Raw genomic sequence first — 21578 nt, 5'->3', positions numbered from 1 at the left:
TGTGCTTCAAAAATTGGTCAATGCTGCTCTGATATTAAGCCCTAATAACTGAGAAAGGAATGTTCCAACAGCATTTAATAGAGACATAGTAAAATAATGAACTTTACATCTTGGGCATTAAATCTACATTCACTAGACCAATTAATGAATTAACCACTCTCCCTGCAATCTGCAGCAGATTTGTTTCAAAGATATGCTCCTTGTTTGCCAATGCTAACAACCATTAACCTGCATAAGTCTTCAATCTATATAGCCTCTTGTAGATTTAAGGTGTTGACAAAACTTGTGCTAAAATGACAAGCCTGGCTGTAAAATATCCTATATCTTCTCCCTCAAAGTTACTAATTATTAAAGCATTAATTTTCATGCTGTGATTCTTGGAGAAGCTGCCCTCACTGTGAGATTAGCCCCTGGATAAATACAAATTGGCGAGGGAATGTTCAACTGCCTTTAAATGACTGTTATCTGTGCTGGCCGTTTACTTCATTCTCTGAATGGTGATGTCTTCTGGAAAAAGAAAAGAAAACATTAGAAGCCGAGGTCTCTTCACAAAGTAAAAATGCACCTAACAAGAAATCTGAATTCTTCCCACATAAGCTTAGGATGTACCCTTATCTAAGGGGCTTATGATAACAACTTTGGATGTCATTCAGAGTCTACATAACTAAACCTGAATGGGAATTATATTCTTGGAGAATTATGTAGCTGGTTCGAACCATCATTAGTGTAAAACTTAACTTTTGGGTAAATTTACACAACTGAGAAATTTTCAAAAGGTTGAATAATAATACACTACTTTTAAGCACCTAGGCAGATTCCATAAATTATGTCAACTCCTGGTCACGACTTTCATTTAAAATTAGACAGGGAGTTTTCATACAATGTTAACTTTCTCCTTTCACTAAAGATGCTCTTTGGAGAAAAAGCATCCCTTCCTCCCCCTATTGTGTCAAATGATTCAATAGCAAAACTTCTGTAATTTGTTTTATATAGTGATAGGAGGGTTCATCTAAGAATTTAAGTTCTGACATTTCCACATCTTCCATCTCAAGATTGCTCACATCATGCAGTTATCATGCTTCTAGTATCATTTATAGCTGGCTGCTGTTACATTCTCAAATAATTACTTATAAAACCTGTATGAATCCTATTCATCCTTCATCCCAAACTTTACCAGAGGTCAAGAATTTTATTTTATCTGCTTTGTGATGTTCAATATGCCCCCTTCCCATCTCAAACTTGGTATCACTTGTCTTCATGTTCCATGGTATTCTCAAAAATACAACTTCAGCTAAATTTTCAATGTTTTTCCTTGCCTTCTCAGAATTGTTTCCTTGGTGTGGTCATTTGCATTAAAAAGGTCTTTGATGCTCCTTTTCCAATGAATATTTATCTCTCTTCATGGTGCCAATTTTAACATGTTCTCAACAAAGACAAGGCGAAAATATGAATCTGCAGCGGCTGGAATTCGGAGCAAAAACTGCTGAAGCAAAGAGACTCAAACAGCAAAACTGGAGGCATAGGATGCTTAATATTTTGGTTTGATACCTTGTTTCAGGTTAGGATGTAGAGGTAAGGTAGTATAAAGGTTTAAAAGAGAGGGATGACAGGTGCTGGTTTCACCCCTTCTCAATACTGACAACCTTTATTCTGCAAGCTGTCCTGATGCAGTGTCTTAACCTGAAACATCCCTTTGCTTCCATAGATGCCAAGGTTGCCCCTGTCCAAACCAGAATCTATCAGTCTTTACCTGTCTCGATGGCTTGTTTTGGATAATTTTTCTCTGTTCTTGTGCTTTTTTTTCTTCTTTTCCTTTTTGTGTTTTTTATCTTTCTTGTGCCGTTTTCGATGTATTGACCTAGAATGTGAGATGGGCAGTCTTTACTGAGACAACTGTTCAAAAGAATCTAGAGATCTGAAAACATTTCCACCCCGACTCCTTCAATGAACTAACCAAATGAGTATTTTAGAAGGCTTTCTTTGCTCCAAACAAATGCAATTTTTGCAAATCTCAGAGGATACTCAGAATAAAGCTTAAAACAGGACATAAATGGCCTGTTTTTCAAAGCACTATCAGGATAAAAAAGACCACTGATTCTGAGAAGCCACATTGGACATTCTTGTACTTACTTCTCAATCTCCTCTTCTCTACTCTCCTCTGGTTTCCGCTTTTGACTCACTGATTCCACAGCTTCACTGCATTTGTGGTGCTGTAACAAAAAAATGACAGTGTTAAGTAATGGGGAGAACGGAAAACTGAAAGCTCAGGAGGTTCAACACGAATATGTTGAACACCATATCCTTGATTACTCCAATATCCAGAAATTGAAGTACTCAAAATTGGGCAGCATCAATGGAGTGGGTGATTGATGTAGTTACGTTTTAGGTTGAAGACGTGTATATAACCAGCGTCTATCTTGTGTATGCATGGAAAGTGCAACAAGGGGAGATGGTTTCATCTCTCCTCCTTAGACGACCTTCTTTCTTCAAGATAGTCACAGAAAATGGTTTCCCTTGAATTAGTGAAAAACATCTGGCAGTGACGTGAAGGTAACATGACAACTGCTACAGAACACAAACTGCTGGAGGAACAGGTCAGGCAGCATTTATGAAAATGAATAAACAGTTGATGTTTTGGGCTGACACCCTTCATCAATATTCAGAAATTAGACTCAGGATTTCTAGCATCTGCAGAATCACTTGTGTTGGACTACTGGTGCTAGCTTTTACCTTCCACTTGTGCAATTCATATTCTTAAACTTTAGCTCCATCTCAAATGAGTAAGCATTTGAACTCAGTCCTTGAACTCATATACCTACATTGCCTGTATATTCTTCTATCCTGTTTTCCATAAGGAGCCTCTTTCATTCTTCCAGTTTTTCTGGCTTTTGCATCTATTCTGATGAGACCTTCCACAATTTTTCCAGAACATCTTATTCCTCTGTTACAGTTTCTGCTCTAGGGCTACAATCGGGTCTACTGCTACTAGTCCCAGAATTCGAGTGGACTTGAAGGAATTACTAGAGTGTCTGAGGAAGTGAATTTCTGTACGACTAATTCTGTGTAAGCCTTGCCAAAATGAAGCCAATGCAAGAATATGATACAAAATTTCCTGAAAATTTTATCCTGGAAAGTCCATGAAAATACTCATCTGATCCTTGTGTCAAATATCTGGAGGCTTTATGTCCATATGTCATTTCTCTTAACAGTATCTGTATATAGCAATGAATGGCAAGAAAATCTGGACAATTTAGCACATTCCCTGGATCCCTTACACAATTGGCAAGTAGTACACGCTGCAAATATCAACAGATTCGATAGGAAGTTAAGTAAGGGCTTGCCTGCAAGAACTGCTGAAACTATTAGCTCCCTCCCTAAAATTCCATAATGCACCCATATGATTGTCTTCCTTTCCAAAGCTATCATCATAAAATTGAAGAAATTGCAATGCAGCTCCAGACATGACATTGAAAATTTGGTTACATGTAGCACAATAACTACACTACTTCTTAGTTTGAATAGTTACTGTAGGTAGACTAAGCCCAAGCAGGTATTTAAAATTAATGGATTTTTTTGGCAATATTATGAAAGTCAAGAACTTGTAATACTTTAGTGCTAGTTTCTGCACTTCTACACCAAGACCTAGAAACAAAGTAAAAGATTTACTGTACATACATGCCTTTTGTATCCTAGAAAGGCATCCTAGAGCAGTTTGTACGTTCTGTGACAGTTTCCTTCCACAGTCCAAAGACAAACATACCAGTTAGGAGGTTACTTGGTCATTGCAAACTGTCCTAGTGTTAGACGAGTTGCTGTGCAGTGTGGCTTGTTGAGCCGGCAAGGCCTGTTCCATGCTACCCCTAAATAAAAACTGTCTAATTAGAGTGGCTGCTCAGCGTTACCCTTAAACCTTGGTCACAATTAGCAGAAAAGTGCAAGACTAGAACAAAGATTGTTGTAACCAAAAGATGAAGGCAGATCCTACTGAGACAGTATATTGTCTACAGAAATTATTTCTAAGCAGCATGATGTACCTATGTGGATAACAGCCTCAATGTTGACTCTACCACTTTAAAGCTGGCTGCTCCCGAAATGGGAAGTATAGTGAAACAAGTTACAGGGATAATTGTATCAGAGAACAAAGTAACAGTAGGCTACCTGGCCTCTTAAGTTCAATAAGATGATCAACATTTCCTTATACTTTTCACATCTAGAAATATATTGGTTTTTGTTTCAAGTATTTAAAACAGTATCTTTGCAATCAAGATTGACTGCCAGATTGTATGTTTCCTATATGCTACCAGCGTGACTTGAAAGAATATTGGAAAGGAAGGGAGGGGCAAGCCAGTTACTATTGTACCTGTGAGACCAAAAACAGTAACTCTAGGAAAATAGGAGGATCTTGGAAGCAAAGTGAAATTAAAGCACCTTGACTATTTTCTAATAAGAGAACATAGAAGTGGTTCAACATGCAGCTCAAAAAACCTATTCTGCTATGCAGCCCAGAACCTCAAGTTCAGTCCTTATCTTGGGACGCCATTGAAGCAGACTTTGCACATTCTTTTCGCTGTAAAGATTTGTTTACCAATCCTCCAATTTTATCCCCACACAAAGGAGGTATAAAAAGATTTCGTGTCCAGAAATTTACAGATTAAGATTTACTGGATTAAAGAGTGGAAGATTTTGGGGGTGGGGGGGGGGGGGGGAGAAGAGAGAGAAATTGATAGGATAAAATATCTGCTATTCAAGAAACCAAGAATTGGGAGTATAATTAAATAGTTATGAGGCTAAGATCTATCCATGTTCCCAGTTCTGCACCTTCATTTTTTCTGATAATTCTGACCAACTGTCCAGCTTTCTGGAGGAGAGGTTTCAAATTTCCACAGCATTTAGTTTTTTTAAACTAGCTCTCCCTTTAAAATGTATTTCATTTTTCTTTCAATGCCCAAAGGAAAATTTCTTAATACATGTTGAAACATTTTATTTAAAACTCCATATTATACTCAAAACATAAACAGGATATAGATGTCACTAACATGGGCAATATTTATTACTTACTCTCAGCTGTCACAAAAATAGTCTGCCTTCTTAAAATGCTCCAGCCAGCACAATAAATGAACTTTAGCATTTTGGTATAACTGGGTTGCTTTTACCAGGGCATATTGAAGAATCAACCATAATTGCTAGCCACATGGTTCAGCCAAGCAGGACAGAATTTTATATGACAATTAATTAGTTAAACTGAGCAATTTCTTGGACTAGTTAGTTACTTCAAAGTTTACTTATCTAAGTTTACTTTCCAGACTGCCCTGGTAAAATTTCAAGATGCATCAGTCCAGCAATGTGCACATCTAGTCTACTAACTTAACCTTTGATACCATGACCTTGCAGAAGAGTATATTTACGATTCTGTACAAGTTATTCCAGCCCTCTGAAATCAGATCTATAGAAAAATGAACCATTCCCTACCGTAAAGATGGCCAGTCCAAGCTTGGCTGCTTCACGGTCTTCTTTAGTTAGCATCATTCTAGAAGTAGTACCACTGTAAGGAAAGAGGCTGGATCAGTTCTCTCTTCCCCCATCACAAATCATGGACTCACCAAATACAGGTTGCCCCTGCTATCCGAAGGTAAAGCATTCCTATGAAACGGTTCGTAAGCTGGAATGCCGTAAACTGAATAAGCAATTACCATTTATTTATATGGGAAAAATTTGTGAGCGTTCCCAGACTCAAAAAATAACCTACAAAATCATGCCAAATAACACAAAACCTAAAATTACAGTAACGTATAGTAAAAGCAGGAATGATATGATAAATACATAGCCTATATAAAGTAGAAGTACTTTTCTGCAATCATTGCAGCACCGTCTAGCGTAGCGAAAATCTCACTATGTCGCGGAAGCAGTCTCACCAGTAACCTTTAAGCTATGAAGCATACCAAAAACACAAAAATACACAGCCTATATAAAGTGGAAATATTGTATATACGTTTGTAGTTTCAACTTACTGGAATCTGGAAGATAGCAAGCACGCTGATGGTGTGTTAGGCTGAGTCGGAGGTTGGGGTGCTCGGCAACTTTTCCCAATAAATTGTAGTTTCATCAGTTAAACACTTGCTTATACAAATAACCACCTTCTGTAATTATTTTCTTCAGTTCTGCTGGTAACTTTTCGGCAGTAAAAATTTGGCACTGTCCAGTAAACTTTAAGCTATGAAGCTGCCTTCGCCTCAAAAACCAATCAAACCACCCATAACTACCTTTAAATTCCACTTTTGCAATACTTTCATCACCGTCGTCCAGTGCTTAATAAGTTTCAGCTTATTAAAAAGACTGACCGATTTCTCCTTAAATATAGGATAACTTAACGGAACACCATGCTTTGTACACCCATCTTTCCATTTTATCCATTATTGGATGCCGACTAAGAGACCACTTTGCTATGAGCAGAACCAACAGTAACATCTGCAGCTTTCAAGATTCTCTCTCTGCGTAGAAACAGTGCAAATGGTTCAACGCGCGGACAATATTCTTACTTTGTTCATCACAATCGAAATGCTTAATTATGTCTAGTTTTACACTGTGTAACACCCTTACGAGCTCTTTTAGGCTTTTCCGACACCTTAGAACTCATCTTGCTAACGGATGCACAAAATAAATTGAGATAAAAGCACAGATGCTCACAGGCATGTGTTTAAGCTATGGCAGCTAGATTGCAGTTCCGGGGGAGGAGCTTGGCTGCTGCCTTTGGTTGCTAACTCTTTGGTTAGCAAAAACAGGTAACTAATGTAGGTCTTTCATAACAGCGAGGTGTCGTAAAGCGAATGTTCGAAAAACATGGGCCACCTGTACACACTTTCAGGAGTATATTGCTCCCAGCAAGTGGCATACCCCCTGTACAGTGGAAGAAATTTCCAACCAAGTGGTAGGCCCATCTCTGAGTACCATTGTAGTTTCACTGTGATCATAGAAGGGGGTCAGGAAAGTCGGAAAGAAGCTGGGAGGTCAGGACCAGAGAGGCTGGAGATCACTAGACAGCATTGGTTGTCAGCAAAACAGTAGAATCCATCATTAGGAACATCATAACAGATGCTAAATAAATCTGCATAAAAGCAGCATGAATTTATGGAAGTCATGTTTGAGAAATTACTTTGAATACTGACCATGGTAAATTACGTTACCAGTGGAATTAGCTGAATGGTTTTTATTTGCTAGTTCACATAACATTGCATAGAGATTCACATGGTTAGTGGTACTATATTAGTAGGGATAGCAGGTTGATTCATGGAACAGAAATAAGTAATAAAGGAGTCATTCTTAGTTCGGCAGAAATACTTTTGGGTGCCAAAGGAATCAACATTGAGTTCTCTGCTATTCATTATTAATGACTCATTGATGACTTGGACTAAACAAAATGGACAAGAATGAACCTTTTACTGATGTTAAGTGTTCAGCTTTACTAGTGCCCCTTGAAGTTCCTTTAAGGTTAACCCAATAGATGACAGACAGAATAATGTGGGGAAATTTGAGGTTGGGAAAGTTTGTCCATAAATGGTCAATGTACAGAGTAATCATGTTACAAAGTTTCATGAAAAGCAAATAATACTAATGCAAATATAGCAATTAGTTAAAAAGAGGTACATAGACAAGGACCTTCGGAGAGTTGATGTACAGAAAGAGTATAAGATTACAAGTTGAGTATTATGTACATGTGTTTGCCACAGAGCAGGAAGGATGTGGTAGTAATAGAGAGTATAGAAAAGATTTATCATGAAGCCCTACACAGTGGAAAACATTTCTAACCATGATACAGGTCCCATCTCACAATTAACTTAGGCCACGAACTTATCAATCACCCCTCGTAAATTTAGAAAAACCTTTCTTTTGAGAAACTATTGTAGAATTATACAGCACAGAAACAAGGCCCTTTCTGCCCACCTTATTCATGCCAACTCTGATGCCTATGTACCCCAATTCATTTGCTGGCATTAGGCCCATATCACCTTGCCTTTACTATTTAAAACCTAAATACCCTTTAAATACTGTCACTGAATCGGCTTCCATCGCTTTTTGTAGCGCATTCCAAATATTCACCATCCTTTGTGTGGAAAGTTACCTAATCACTGTGAAACTATGGTGTAATTGAGAAATGTTAATAACTCATCAGGGGTGATTGATATGTTCGTGGCCCAAGGTAGAAAGAGATAAGTTATTAACTTCAAACTTTCTGCATAATCACTCAAAAGAGTTGACCTGCACGTGCATGTAACGAGAGCTGTATAATTAATCTCCGTCTACCTTAGGCCACAAACTTATCAATCACCCATGCTGTGGACACTTTCTGGAGGTCCAAGATCCGTATGCTCCACGACCACTGGACTAAGTGTACAAATGTAGGAGGGGAGTATGTATAGCCTACTCCTGCTATTCCTTATTAGCCTTCCTTCCCATTCAGTAAGTGTGCTCAGGAAATGTAAAAATAAATCCAATTAAGCTTTGAAAATCAGTTTCAAAAATCACTGTGTTAAATCATCTGGGAAAAAGGATGCAGAGTCCAGCTCCTATGCACTATATATTAATATTAGCTCTAGGGTATCTCTATATGACTGCATCCAAATTACATAGCTTTTTAGCAGCACAAGAATCAGGGATATGTCTGTCACCATGTGCTATAGGCTATCTAATGATGATTCTGCTTAGGTCTTGTTAGACGCAACCAGAATGTTGCGGAGACTAAATATGCATGCAGTGCAATAGATGTTTGTACAAAGGCGAGTGTTGGAGTTGAACCACTGAAGCCAGGAACTCAGCAATTACGCAGAACCTGACAAACTGGAGGTCCAGCATTACATGTGTATGGAACGATCTGTCTGTTGGTATACAAAACAAAAGCTATTCAATTGCAACTCATACAGTATGACAATAATAAACCATTCAATACCAATTCCAGTTACAGAAATATTGAACAAAATGACAGGGATAAATCAAATTTGCTGTGTCAGCAGAATTAAAATGTTCAAATATTTATAGTAGTTATTATACATAGTGGCATATGTTAAACAGCAATTACAGAAGCATTATATTGCTTTACACATACATTCAAGGGCATTCTTGAGTACACTAAAGAAAAAAATTGCTGGAAGAACTCAACATATCTGGCCACATCTGTTGAGGGAAATAGACAGTTGACAATTCGGATTAAGACACTTACTGTAGATATCTAGATTAATCTACAACTGGCAAGACTGGGATCTTCCTACCTTGAACTGCCAAGCCCAAGGACTCTGTCAACATCTTTGCTATCTGGGTCCACACCCTCGCGCTTACAGACCTCTGCCAGTTCCTGAAATTAGATGAGAACACTTTTTATTCTAAGGCAGCATTTTGCAACTCCACATAAGCAGAACATCGTCCAGGTTAGTGAACAAATCAACAGGAACAGTAAAAAAAGTAACAATGATAAATATTAATGCAATGTTTTGGTGTTTTTACACAGCAAACAAGACGCTTGTAAAAACAGTATACAAAAGGAAAGATGGATACAGAATTTTCTCACACAAAAATGTATGAACTTCCAGTGTAGAACGTAAAGTGCATTATACAAGGTGCAATGCAAAATAGAGACAAATAAATATTAGGGCAATGCACTAACAGAATGATACACAAAAGTTTAGAGAGAATGTTAATGTTTGGAGTTGGAGTATATAGAGAATCTCTCAGTGACTGGGTAGCAGATACAGAGATTGCACACAGCATGTAGAGAATAAATGACATGCACACAAGGGCAAGTTGGACATGCAAAATAATGGGGCACCTTTCACACAGTACACTGCCCATGTGTAAATAAAAGGAAACTGTGTGAAGTATGTGGACGATCACATTATGACTAAGACAAAAATTGTTTTATTTCTTAAAGCACATTGTAATTTTTCCTTACCTCTTTGGTTACTCCAGTTGGTTTCCTTTTGGGATTCTTATATCCTCTAACAAAGAGGGGAAAAAAATTATACCAAATTTACTTAATATGTTGACATCTAATAACTGCCTCTCGTAGGCACTGTGAAATAGAGTCATACAGCATTGAAATAAGCCCTTTCAGCCCAACTGGTCTATGCTGACCAAGATTCTAAGCTAGTTCCATTTGCATGTTTGGCCCAAATTCTCAAAACCTTACCTATCTTTGTACCTGCCCGAGTGTCTTTTAAATGTTGTTAATGTGCCTCGAGCATCTCATCTGGCAGCTCAATTCACAAATAGATTACACTCTGGCTGGAAAAGTGGTGCTCTGGTTATTAAATCTCTTCCTTCTACCCTAAACCTGTGTCGTCTTGTTCTTGATTCCCAACCCTGGTGAAAATTCACCCCATCTAACTCCTGTGATGATTTTATATACTTAAGAGCACCTCTCATGTTCCAATGAATAAATGAATGCTTAACCTCTCTCAATAACTCATTCCCTCAAGTCCCATCAACATCTTCCTGAGTCTGCTCTGCACTCTTTCCAACTTGGTGACCATAGCAGTGGTCAAATCTGAACATGGTATTACAAATGTAACCTCACCAACATCTTGTACAGCTATCACATTAACATCCCAACTTCTCTACATTGAAGAGAACATTGAGAATGAAGAAGCCCAGCATGCCAAAAGAATTTTTCACCACTGTCTACTGTGATGCCATTTTCAGGGAACAGGACACTTGGATCTCCGAGGTACCTCTGTTCAACAACACTCCCCGAAGCCCTGTGAAAGTATAAATTCATACGTCTTCCCAAAATGCAACACCTCACATTTAAACATTTGAAGCAAGCTGCACTAATACATCTTTATTCTATATCATGGTGCCATAGCTGTTACAGAAATGCCTCGGAGTTCTAGGGGCCCACATTAAATCCAGGCTCCCCCCAGGATTTATTTAGATACAGCACAGTAACAGGCCCTTCCGACTATACCACCATATGGGAGGAAACTGGAGCACCTAGAGAAATCCCACGAGGTTACGGGGAGAAGTAATATTTACGTGGACTTTGTACATTCTCTCCGTGACTGAGCTTCTGCCAGATCCTCCAGTTCCCTTGCATCTTTCAACAATGTGCCAGTAGGTTAAATGTCTATCACAAATTACAGTATAGGTATGGGGTAAAAGAATTGGGGGGGGGGGGGGGGGAGTCATAGAGTCAGAGCAGCACAGTATCAATACAGACCCTTCAGCCCAATGAGACCATGCTGACCAGTGTCCACATAGGTCGTCCCAATTTCCTGCATTCAGGTCACAGCCCTCTAATCCCCTTCTCTCCATGTACCTACCCAACTGCCTCTTAAAAAGAGACCACTTCCAGAAGCTTGTTCCATATGTTCACCATTTTTTAAAAACAAAACAAAAGCTAATTGAAAGGAAAACAGAGCCAGGAATAACTCGTGTACATTCTCGGTTGCTTTGAGGTGACATGCATATTACATGTTAAGTCATGATGTATACAACTCACTGTTTACATACAACCTGTAATGATTTATAGAATGATTAATCAAACAACATATTTACCTTACTCAAATACTACTGAAATATTAAATACACAACACTCCTCCCTGCTTAGATATAAAGGACAACTCGAATGTATCTCAGCTATATACACAATATACATATAATGCAACCATTATACAGACATCCACAGCATAGTAAATTTTAAATTGTCCCATTGAGGTCTAAAAATTTAATCAGTGTAGAGGATTGCCTACTCTTGAGGGTTAACATCTTTACTGCCAAGTGAGACTAAACTCTGAAATAATCTCAGGTTCTGGAGCCTCCTACGTAGTGGATGTAGCAACTGACTCAGGAAGTATGTAGTTCTGACAGGTCTAAACACCTTTCATCTCCTTTCTTCACGTTACTTTCATGCTTTTCTCTTTTTTGCCTTCCTTTTTCTTCCAGCTTCTAGTATCTATGAAATTTCTAATTTCAAGAAATTTAGGTCTCATTTATCCTCTTCCATTCCCATAGTACATACGTCATTGTTCTCTTTTCCTTCTTTCTAGTTTGTGCATCTTGATCATGAGAAGGTACATTTAGCTCACTGGAGTATTCTCTTATTAATCATTTTATTGTTCCCTTTACAATTTGATTTTTCTTGGTTTCCGCATCCACATCATCTGACAAATCCTGTTTTCAAATCTCCTTTGATTCCTTTTTTTTTGACCTTCCATTCATCTAGCTGGGCTTAGGTCTTTGCATCTACTTTCACAAACAGCTTTTTTTCCCCTTCGCACTTGAAGTTCATGCAATATCCTTTAATGCACACAAAGTAGATTCTGGTTCTCTAAAAACAAATGCTTGCAACTTTCCTGAAGCTCATTGAACTCTCTTCCAGTTTAAAAACAAGCCACATTTTGCAGTAACTGCCCAATTATCACATCAGAAGCTTTCTCAGATAAGTTGCCTCCAAACACTGCTGCAGTCAGACCATTGTTTTTTTAATCACTGTCACAATCCCACTGAGAGACATGGTACTTCCTTGGTCCAAATGCTTTCCAACCAAAGTTCATGGTAAATTTATTATTATCAAAATACCAACAGGCTCAATAAACTGCTTAGAAAGGCTGGCTCTGTTATAGGAGCCAAACTGGAGGCTGTGGTATTCTTACCCTCGGCCATTAGGCTGTACAATGAGTCAACCTATAAGCCGGGGAAGCGATGACCCCCCTCCTATTAAGACTTTGATGCAACTTATTTTTTATCCTTTCTTACTTCTCTTCTAATATTTGCATATCTGTGTAATGCTATTATGACACTGTAATTTCCATTGGATCAATAAAGTATCTATTTATATGTCACCATATGCAACCCTGAGATTAATTTTCTTGTGGGCGTCCTCAATAAACCTATAATAAAATGGAATCAATGGAAGACTGCACCAACTTTGGTAAGGTTAGATCAGAGGATGGCACCAACACCTGTTTGCCCTCTGTTAGGCAATGGCTCATGGTGTACAGCATGCAGACAGTTGTGGCATCAACCAGTACCTCCCTTAATTCGCTTTCAGTTGTCTCTCTTGCAGGGGATGTGGCATGCACATAGTGGGTGGATCTCCAATCAAATTGTAGCTGTCTCAGCCACTGTGGTCCCCACAATGCTGGCCCTCCTGTTTTTATCACATACAAACTCAATATGGGCTTTGAATGTCATCCCCACAGGTTCTGCAGTACAAGTTCTTAGATATCTGTAGGTTTCAGTTCAGTATCTTTGAAATGGCGTTTAAACTCATTTTGTGGAATGCAGCAGCCACAGGCAGTGTCCAATTCCATTTTAAAGAATCTGCCATTCACTTCTGGTGTAAGCCACATTGCTATCTGGTGTTAGTTTTCACATTGCAAACCTCAAGGCTACACATTCCTTTATCACTCACATCCTGATCAGATTTTTTTTTAAAGATCAACATCATGCAGATAAGTGCTCTTTTCAAAACTGCAATTTGACTTTTTAATCTTTAGCTCTTCCCTGTGCAGTTCATTTATTTTTGTCTGATTGACATGCTCTTTATGTGTCCTACTTTGTTACATTTTCTGCAAGTTTCACCTTTAAATCTGCACTGGTTAGGTGTATGCAAGCCCCTGCCACATTAACAATTTATTTGACCAAGCATGTTTCCATTTAGATGTTGCAATTTTGTTCACACTGCACTCACTTTTATTCTTGGCTGCAGCTCAATTGTATCTCTGAGCACTGTTTCTATTGATACAGCTATTTCAACTGTTCTTTAAAAAATAAGTTGTACTTCAGTTAGGAACTGATTCTGAACACTTTCATGTAAGATTCCAGAAACTAAGCACTCGCTCAGTGCATCAAGCCCATTATTGAACTGACAATGCTCGGACAACTTCAATTCAGCCACGTACACTGAAATGGACTCCCCTTCCTTTTGATTCCACTTATGAAATCTAACAGTTCTAAATGTTCCTGCATTACTTTCATGATACCAACGAAGCTCATTTCAGCTGGTTTGGTTGGAGCAGTTAAGATTTCTAAGCAAACGATGTCTTTAAATCCAATGCACTCAACAAAATTGGCACTCGCTTCTCAATGGCCATTTCATTCCCTTCAGTATACATTTGTTCTTGTATAAACACATCAATCTTTCCAATGTAGCCAGCCATTTCTGCTCTTTCTTAATTAATGATTTAATACCTGGTAATCATTGTTAATGAACCCATGAATTTGTCAATTTTTTGCCATTTTTTAAAAAATTTAACCATTTCTATCCCTTACAAAGAATATGTGCTGCAGTGTATTTTTTTTAACTAGACCATTTCTTGATGTGTTTTTTTAAAAAACTTGAACATCTTGTTGCCCTTCAACAGATAGATAGTTGTATCAGGTTCATTTTAAAAATACCTCATCACCATTGTTATTTTTTTGTAGCTCCAGACATAAAAACTAATTGAAAGACGAAACACGGAGTCAGGAATAACTCATGTACATTCTTTGTGATGTGCACATACGACATGGTAATGTCATGTATGCGATTCATTTATTTTTACATACAGCCCATAATAAATTATGTAAGTGCACAAGAATGCTTAATCAAACAATACATTTACAAAATACTACTCAAATATTAAATGCACAGCACTCACCACCCCCGGGTGAAAAGGTTTTCCCTCAGGTCCCTCTAATCCTAAACCTTCAGATTTGGACCCCCCTTATACCAAGAAAAAGACTGTTACCATCTCCTTTGTCTGTGTCCCTCATATATTTAAACACTTCCGTAAGGTCTACCTCATTCTACTATGTGCCAAGGAACAAAGACCAAGCCTACACAGGCCTTTCCTCTAGCCCTGACTGCTTCCTTATAAATCTTTTATGCATCCTTTCTGGTTTAACTATACCTTTCCTGTAGTAGGGAGACAAAACTGTGTATAGTACTTTAAGTGCAGCCTCACCATCGACCTATAGAGCTGCAATATGTCCCAATTCCTATAGTCGATGTCCTGACTCAAAGCCGAGAAGCTAAATGCCTTTTTCACTACCCTACCTGTGATGCAGCTTTCAATGAACTATGTGCTTTTGCTCCTATCTTCATTGAAATGCCCTCAGCCTACTTCCTTAACTGTTCAAGATAACCTTGTAATCTATAATAACCTCTTTCCACTATCAACATCTAATTTTGTCTCATCTGTAAACTTACTACTCAGGCATTGTACATTTGCATCAAAATCATTATTTAGATATATAACAAGGTTCCCAACACCAGCCCCTGTGGTACACCACTAGTCAGCAGCCTCTATTCCAATGAGCAACCTCTAACCACTACCCTCTGACTCCTACCTCACAACCAATTTTGATCCACCTAGCTAGCTCACGTTGGACTCCATGGGACCTATTGTAACATTCCAGACCAGCCTACTATGCAGGACCTTGGCTGAAGCCTTGCTAAAGTTCACAGACAACATCCACTGCCCTACCCTCATCTACATTTTAGTTACCTCTTCAAAAGACTAAGAGACTCTCCAAGCACAACTTGCCACACAGAAAGCCATGCTGACTCCTCCTGATCAGACTTTGTCTATCCAAATATCGGTAGATCCTGTCCCTCCGAATTCCTTCCAGCATCTTCCCCACTACTTACATTAAAGGTCTTTAATTCCCTGGGTTCATCTCACTACCTAAGAGCATTGTCGGAACAACATGATCTAATTCGCTTCAAGACACAGGCAGCCCTGCTGATCTCTAAAGGGACCCATTCTCTCCCTAGCCACCCTTTTACTCTTAATACAGCTATAGATCTGGTTGTGACTGAACAAAGTCACCGGAGAGACACTGGAGCTGGTGAAATAGAAATCACTATTCATAACGAGATGACATCATTCTGGAGATATGCTTGGTAGAGACTCAAAAACCTAAAGGTACATCACCCTTAAGATCAGAGGTAACAGTAGGTGATTGAATACAATTTCAATAGTTACGATGACATTGTTTACTTAAATACTTTGGGTTGACAAGTGGTTCCTTTGAGATACATAGGGGAAGCGCACTGTCATTGATAAGACACCTCTGAAGGCTCAAATGCTTTCGGGAGAAACTAATTAATTATCAAATATTCTAAAACCTTCTGACAACAGATTCAGATTCAGTTTATTGTCATTTAGAAACCACAAATGCAATGCAGTTAAAAAATGAGACAGTGTTCCCCCAGAATGATATCACAAAAGCATATGACAAAACAGACTACACCAGAAAATCCACATAACGTTTGGCAATCCCCAATCCAGAGACCGGAGAGGCAGCTGCGTATTAATATCGTGCTACCATCTAGCACGTTCCCCGGAAAGGAGCTCCAAATCCAAATCCACCAGGTAAAACAAGACCAGAGCTACAAGACCTGCACAAAACCACATAGTTACAACTTATAGTTACAACAGTGCAAACAACAGCAAAACTGATTAAAAAAAAAATCAGACTATGGGCACAGTAAAAGTAGTCCAAGATGTTAAAGGACTGTAAGTTCAAAAGAAATCACCACAGTTTCCACAAGTCCCCAGGGTCCCGACAGACTCGCCATCCCACGCCGGCAGCAGAAGGGAGTACCCCTGTATGGACTTCCAAGGTGCTGCCCGATGCAGCCTCGCAGACGCAGCACACAATGGAAGCTCCGTCGAAACCAGCCTCGCAGACGCAGCACACACCGAAAGCGACCTGAGTCCGTTGAAAAGAGTCCGAGTCCATTGAACCTCCGAGCCGACGACCATCCCCTTCAGCGCAGCTTCTCTGAGCACTATCCTCTGCCGAGCGTATTAAGACGGCCCCACCAATGGCCACCTGCAACATGACCCTGAGGACTGGGGGCCTGTTCTTCCCAGCAGAGTCCCGGCCCTCACAGCAGCAACGAAGAAAATCTTCCTGGAATTTCCCGATGTTTTTTCGTGCTTCCATGTCTGTTTTCAATCGATTATGATTGCACACGGCACACACCCAAAATTAGTGCTGTCAGGTTGTCTCTGAGTACACAAATATGATAATTACATAAAAACTATTGATCGTCTATCCCTGTGACCATGCTTGATATGCTAAGTGACAACCTCATCTGGTCTGTCAGCTTGCACTCAAGTCACAATGGTGCAGCTAACTTAGTGTTGCCGGGTTTGGTGCAAGCCAATTAATACAACTCCTGTTTGGCTTCTGCACATGCAATCTCTTAGCGTGGTCTTTTAACTTCAATTTATTGCTTGCAATTTCAAATTAAACGAAAGGTAATTGCAAGCTTCCTGAACTTATTTACATTTACAGAACTGAAGAGTGGTTCTTGTTTGAATATATTCACATAAATCTAGAATACTCCCCAACAGGCCCTCTTAGGATTTTCCTTAACCCTACCCAATAGATGCACCTTACAGTCTTCCTTTGCCCTCATCTCTTAATTCATTTATTGTCATGAAGAGTTTCACTTGACCCCAACTCCTAAACCCCGTGCAAGTTCCCTGCTCATTCTTGACGACAGCCTCAATTTCACTCGTCAGCCAAGGTTTCCCAAACATAAGAAACAAAGAAATTCTGCAGATGCTGGAAATCTTGAGCAAACCACAAAACAATGGCGGAGTTCAGCAGGTTAAGCCTGAGAAGGGCCGTAGTCTGAAACCTTGGTTGTTTATGTCCCTCTGCAGATGCCTCCTGACCTACTGAGTTACTCCAGCCTCTTGTGTTCTCTAAACTTGCCAGGTTTACCCCTCACCTGTTCCTGGACGCTTGTTATCACACTTTTTAAGAATCTCCCACTTGCTATCATCATTTCCCTTCAAACTGGGGAGTGAGGGAGAAAATTTGTGTAGAGTTGTGGGAAATGTGATTAATGGATTCCTCCATTGGGACACAACCCACATCCAAAGGGCCACATGGTCCTCTTTGCAATATGATAACCAGTTTAGAGAAAGACCTAGGTTGTGAAATCGGGTTTCAATCTGAAATATCTACTGTTTTGCTATATCTATTGTCTGCACTGTTGAAACTATATGTTAACTATAACTATATGTAACTATGTGGTTTTGTGTATGTCGTGTAGCTTTAGGTTTCTCTGATGGGTTTGTAGTTGCTTTCCGGGGAACGTGCTAAGACGGTGGCGCAATATCGATAAGCAGCAGCCTCTCCGGACCCTGGATTGGGGATTACCAAACGTTATGTGGTTTTTCTTGTATGGTCTGTTTTGTGCTTTTTCGTGATATCATTCCAGAGAACGTTGTCTCATTTTTAAACTGCATTGTATTTGTGGTTTATAAATGACAATAAACTGAATCTGAAATTAGAGAGACTACACTGACTTCATAAGAATACCATCATAGAAATGTCAGCATAGTAAATTTCCAGGGCTCCAAATAAGACTAAGCATCTTGGTGAAAATATAAAACTGAGAGCATGTCAAAACAGCCTTAATCCCTAAACCACTGTGAGGCTAATGTATTAACATATTAGACAAGCTGCCACTTTGGAATCCAGATGTATCAAATCTGCACTTAGCATTAGTAGAAACGAGTAACTGTGCAGAATCACTTGCAAAATGTATAAATGCACACATTCACTTTTTTTTGATTTATTAGTAAACATGAAATCTGTGTGTTCAGAAATCACATAATACTGTATTTGTACCTCTCTTACTCCTCCTCCATATCTACTTTTGATATATCACTAACAGTGCTTTGAATACAATCCTGCAAAAAGAAACAAACTACATATAATCCAAAATACAAGTCCCAGTTACTCTTTTTTGCAAGGGCTCACTCTGCAGTCACCCCTCACTCTGGTCAGGACCTCAATCTGCCTAATGTTGAACTCCATGAGAACCACAAACATTTTGGACCCCTTTTCCAATTTGCCCTGATTAGGTAAGTGTCCCATTATGGGGCCGACAACTGATCGGTGGTATGCTTTGGGAGGCAACCACAATCCAAGGAAGTTGGCACAAGCTTTTAGAAGAGGGAGGGAGATAACACAGAAAGGAATGCAGAATTTCTCAACTCACAGTGCTGCCATTAAGGCTTCCTGCTCAGCTTTCCTAACAGCCATCAACTCCTCTTCGCGAGACTGCTTCCCCTCGGTTTTCTTTTCCTTGGTGTACCAGGTTAAGTCCCTCCCTTTCTGCCATCGTCCAACTGGTGCCATGAGTGAGTTTCCTGCGTGTAGTCAATAATGAGGCACAAATGTATATAGATCAACTATCACAAAACTACTTCACGCACATGGACTGTTGGATGACAAAATCACTGCACTTCCATAGCCTTGTGCTCCAGTTACAATGTACGACAAACTACTGCAAATACCCAGGCGGAATGCCAATTTTCCCCAAGTCAATAATCACCTGAAATACGGGAAAACCATAGAACATTACAGCACAGTACAGGCCCTTCAGCCCCCCTCCCCCATGTTCTGCCGACCCAAATTATCCTTAAGAAAAAGTACTAAACCCACACTACCCCATAACCCTCTAATTTTTGGATGTTTGGAGAAAAGGCAAACGAAATTTCAAATTAACATTATTTTTGCGCGTGTTCTTGGATTGCTTCTCAATTTAACTCAATGGTACATGGCAGCTAATGCCAGCAAAGTAACTAAAGCAATGACAAAGGAAAGTTGCTCTCTCATGATTTGACCACACCTCCTCTTCTCACTCCTCTCTTCAACTAAACCGAACTCTTCCCCCACCTCTCCCCCCCGCCCGCCCGCCCGCCAGGTCTCCTGGACCCAAAAAGTACCCCTGTTCACTTTCCCTGCGGTTCATTCCCTGACCCTAAATAGCCCGCCTCCCTTTCTCCACGACCGACAGGTCTCCCCATGCCCCTCTCCCTTCCCTCCCGCACCCCACCGGACAGTGCCGAGTCGTTGCGCACAGTCCCTGCTCACCCAAGTAATTCTCACGATGTTTATCGGCTTTCACGTCCTCCCAGGTGAACTGATCCTGTCCCCCGCGGACACCGCCCCGGGCCGAACCCATCATCTTCTCACCGCACGAACACCCCAGGTCCGACCAGAGCAGCTCCCACTTCCTTTAACGCTCCACACTTCCGACGCAGTTGGATGACGATTTGACGCCGCCATCTTCCTGCGGGGAAATGGGTGTCGGCTCGGAAAAACAGCAGGCGCCATGTTTGTTAGGGGTGTAGCTGGGCCCTCAGGCGCCCCCTGCTGCACCGCAAATGTCCAGCAGGCTAAGAGAAAAAGTGAACCAAAATGAATCGGGTCGCTACTGAAAATTGTCAGCATTTTCTGTCGGTGTTTTAGACCCTAATATTTTACTTGAGCTCTAATACATCTCATAAGTTTTGTGCAAAGTAAAAATTTGTGAAGTAAAATGGCCGCTGACCAGAAAAAAAACACTGATTTGTTGTAATACATGTTGAGAGTTTCCCACACTTTGTTTTCTAACTTCAGATATTTTGGTAATTGTGTACATTTCTCTTATCATAAGGTCTTGAACACAAACATGTGTTTTCATTGACACTGTGTGCAACAACAGAAATGACAGAGTCAATGTCAGAGTTTATTGTAATTTGTACAAATACATTTATACCCAGAAGCAATAAATACTTTCAATGGCACTCCTAGGCACGTGGCGTCAGATAATCAGCATTTACAAGAAAAAATAAACATAAATTATACACAATTTTTTACTAGCAAGAACAATTAGAACACAAAGAGATCAAAATGGTCAAAGTGTTGCTAAACTGCAATGATGAGGGCTGTGCCAGTTCAGTCTGGAACCGAGTGTTGAAGGGAAGCAACACACACAACATGCTGGAGGAACTCAGCAGGCCAGGCAGCAAACATGGAAAAGAGTGAACAGTTGACGCTTTGGGCCGAAACTGAGGGGAAGTATCTTTATTTGGACTAGGTGGTATGAGAACTCAGGCTTCTGTAGTGCCTGCCCACAGTAGATGTCTTGTTACTGGTAACAGTCTATGTAAGTGGCCCCCAGACCAAAGGCCAATTTGCTTCATATTTAAACCATGAATAATCAAAATCAATCTTTCCCATTGAAGCAATTGCAATCATTTCCAGATTGTTCTGTCATTCCAGCTATCCCACCTGTGTACTTGTATAAACAAAGTGTATGAAACTAGAATGCAACATTCTAATTTCTGCTTTTTGAAATATTTTGAGGTTGTGAAAGATAGTGTTTAAATGTGGGATCTTTAAAATCTCCTATCGTGATTATAGGAACATAGAAAACCTACATCACAATACAGGCCCTTCGGCCCACAAAGCTATGCTGAACATGTCCTTACCTTAGAACTACCTAGGCTTACACATAGCCCTCTATTTTTCTAACTATTCTCTTTAATTGCTGAACACCACCAGCTCTTTAACGTGTTTACTCTTAGCTAATTCTTGCAGACACTACTTGCCGCAAGTTACATTACTGTTGAAGGAGGAGGAACAAGCCAAGGATCATCTTCATGAAGAAGATTAGCCATGATCATATTGGATGGCAGGAAGACTAAAGATGGCCACCTTCTCTTCTCGTCTTGTGTGATCAGTTTTCTTCAGCTCCAGCATTCAGACATCTCTGATTAGTAAACTGCTGCTTGCTTTCAGACAATTGG

General features: G+C 39.8%; 1 protein-coding gene across 2 annotated transcripts; it reads right to left on the bottom strand.

The window, feature by feature from the left end:
• Positions 1 to 60: 60 nt before the first annotated feature.
• c1h1orf35 (chromosome 1 C1orf35 homolog) lies at positions 61 to 20035 on the bottom strand. Of its 2 annotated transcripts, none has more exons than XM_059974199.1 (8): positions 19879 to 20035; positions 19001 to 19151; positions 9938 to 9983; positions 9261 to 9343; positions 5470 to 5542; positions 2131 to 2210; positions 1751 to 1858; positions 61 to 507 (listed from the first exon to the last, which is right to left on the bottom strand). In XM_059974199.1, exons 1-8 carry the CDS (start codon positions 19970 to 19972, stop codon positions 462 to 464), a joined length of 681 nt encoding a protein of 226 aa, XP_059830182.1. In that variant the 5' UTR covers positions 19973 to 20035; the 3' UTR covers positions 61 to 461. The 2 variants fall into 2 exon arrangements, with proteins under 2 accessions (XP_059830182.1, XP_059830187.1); XM_059974204.1 differs by having other exon boundaries at positions 61 to 504.
• Positions 20036 to 21578: the final 1543 nt, after the last annotated feature.

Source organism: Hypanus sabinus, chromosome 1 (assembly GCF_030144855.1).
Source record: "Hypanus sabinus isolate sHypSab1 chromosome 1, sHypSab1.hap1, whole genome shotgun sequence".
NCBI lineage: Eukaryota > Metazoa > Chordata > Chondrichthyes > Myliobatiformes > Dasyatidae > Hypanus > Hypanus sabinus.
This window is presented reverse-complemented; position numbering and strand designations above follow the sequence as displayed.

Coding starts and splice junctions, on each gene's coding strand:
- c1h1orf35 (XM_059974199.1), bottom strand. CDS start 19,972: ATGATGGGTTCGGCCCGGGGCGGTGTCCGCGGGGGACAGGATCAGTTC. Junction 19,152..19,878: donor ACATCGTGAGAATTACTTGG/GTGAGCAGGGAC, acceptor GACTACACGCAG/GAAACTCACTCATGGCACCA. Junction 5,543..9,260: donor CTTGGGCTTGGCAGTTCAAG/GTAGGAAGATCC, acceptor CTTTCCTTACAG/TGGTACTACTTCTAGAATGA.